Genomic DNA, 1,249 nt, shown 5'->3' with positions numbered 1-1,249 from the left:
TAAATTGGAAAAACTCTGAATATGTGTACTCGAAGCCAAACAAAACCAAGGTTAAAATAATACGTCATACTTCGACGTAATGCAGAATTCGTAACGTGAAACAGTACTGTCCGCTTGGGCGAGTCGAATGCAAAGAAATTTTCCACTGTGCCGATTTTAACGCAGTTGTTTTTTAATCTGTTCGTCTTCGATCACATATTCTGCTTGCAGAAGCTAGAAGTCCCAACTACAAAACTGTGCTCTGCGTTCGCAAGCAACGATTCCAGCGACAAAACGTAGTATATTAATGAAGTAGACTATTTAAATAGTTATATTTGTTCAATACTTTTAATAATTTGTACCTCTGATATAGTAATGCTATAGATTATTTAACATTTATTTTATTTTATGACTCAAGTATATAATACTAGGCTAGCACTTCGATGCAGCAGTTTTAAAAATACGTACTTACATGTTAAAATGGTCCTAGGGGAGTTAAACCTCATTTCAAACCTGGGCGAGTCCAGGAAATATAAAACCCCTCACGGACTGCAGGTTAAAGTCCTCAATTCAAATATTCCTTTTGGATCGAGGAAATACCTCCTAGGGTAAAAGTTATGGAAGAAACCATTCTTGCATTCTTTCCGCCCAAACAGACAGTAGGTTTTAGTAGTCTCGCAAGGTGAGCCACCTTACGAAGATAAGTAACCTGGGGCCTGAACCCTTAGCGACAACGTTTGCTGGGGCATTTGTCGTCGCGTCGAGCTATGCACATGACATCACTAATGGGAAGTCGTTGAAGGACTTATCAGCAACAGAGCAGGGAAAAATTCCCAAGGGCGTGGGTCCTAGCATGGAAAACATGCAGCGTAAGGTATGTCTGCATGATTGACGTCGTGCGGGGCCAAGCCACCGAGCACAGCATGTCATCCGAATAACTTCGTCAACCGGAAGGAATGCAATGACACGGACGAGGAAAAGTTGCGAAAAATGTAAATCATTTTCATTGTCCTGAAAACGACATTTGTCGAGATTGTGATGATGAGGGTAATGTAAAGATGAGTTACTAAACCTCTCTAATGTAAGAGCATCTCCACTGAGACGGTTGGCTTGGGGGCGCTGATGATGGGGAACGACACCCCCTCGACGACGTTGCATGTGCCCTTGCCACCCCCACCGCGTTGCAGACGAACGTAGCCGGCTTCGCCCCAGCTGGCGCCCCACGAGTTGCGGATCTTGTAGGACGAGCTGTCGTAGCCCACGGCAACGA

At 44.1% G+C, this 1,249-nt stretch overlaps 1 protein-coding gene across 1 annotated transcript; it reads right to left on the bottom strand.

Annotated features, from left to right (window-relative positions):
- Positions 1-1,055: 1,055 nt before the first annotated feature.
- Positions 1,056-1,226, bottom strand: H257_19555 (hypothetical protein; the record flags this gene model as incomplete). Its single annotated transcript, XM_009848693.1, has 1 exon — positions 1,056-1,226. A coding segment is annotated over one exon (171 nt), but the record flags the coding sequence as incomplete, so codon positions are not given.
- Positions 1,227-1,249: the final 23 nt, after the last annotated feature.

Source organism: Aphanomyces astaci (assembly GCF_000520075.1).
Source record: "Aphanomyces astaci strain APO3 unplaced genomic scaffold supercont1.786, whole genome shotgun sequence".
NCBI classification, from domain to species: domain Eukaryota; phylum Oomycota; class Saprolegniomycetes; order Saprolegniales; family Verrucalvaceae; genus Aphanomyces; species Aphanomyces astaci.
The sequence above is the reverse complement of the archived record's forward strand: the minus strand, read 5'-3'. Positions and strand labels throughout refer to the sequence as shown.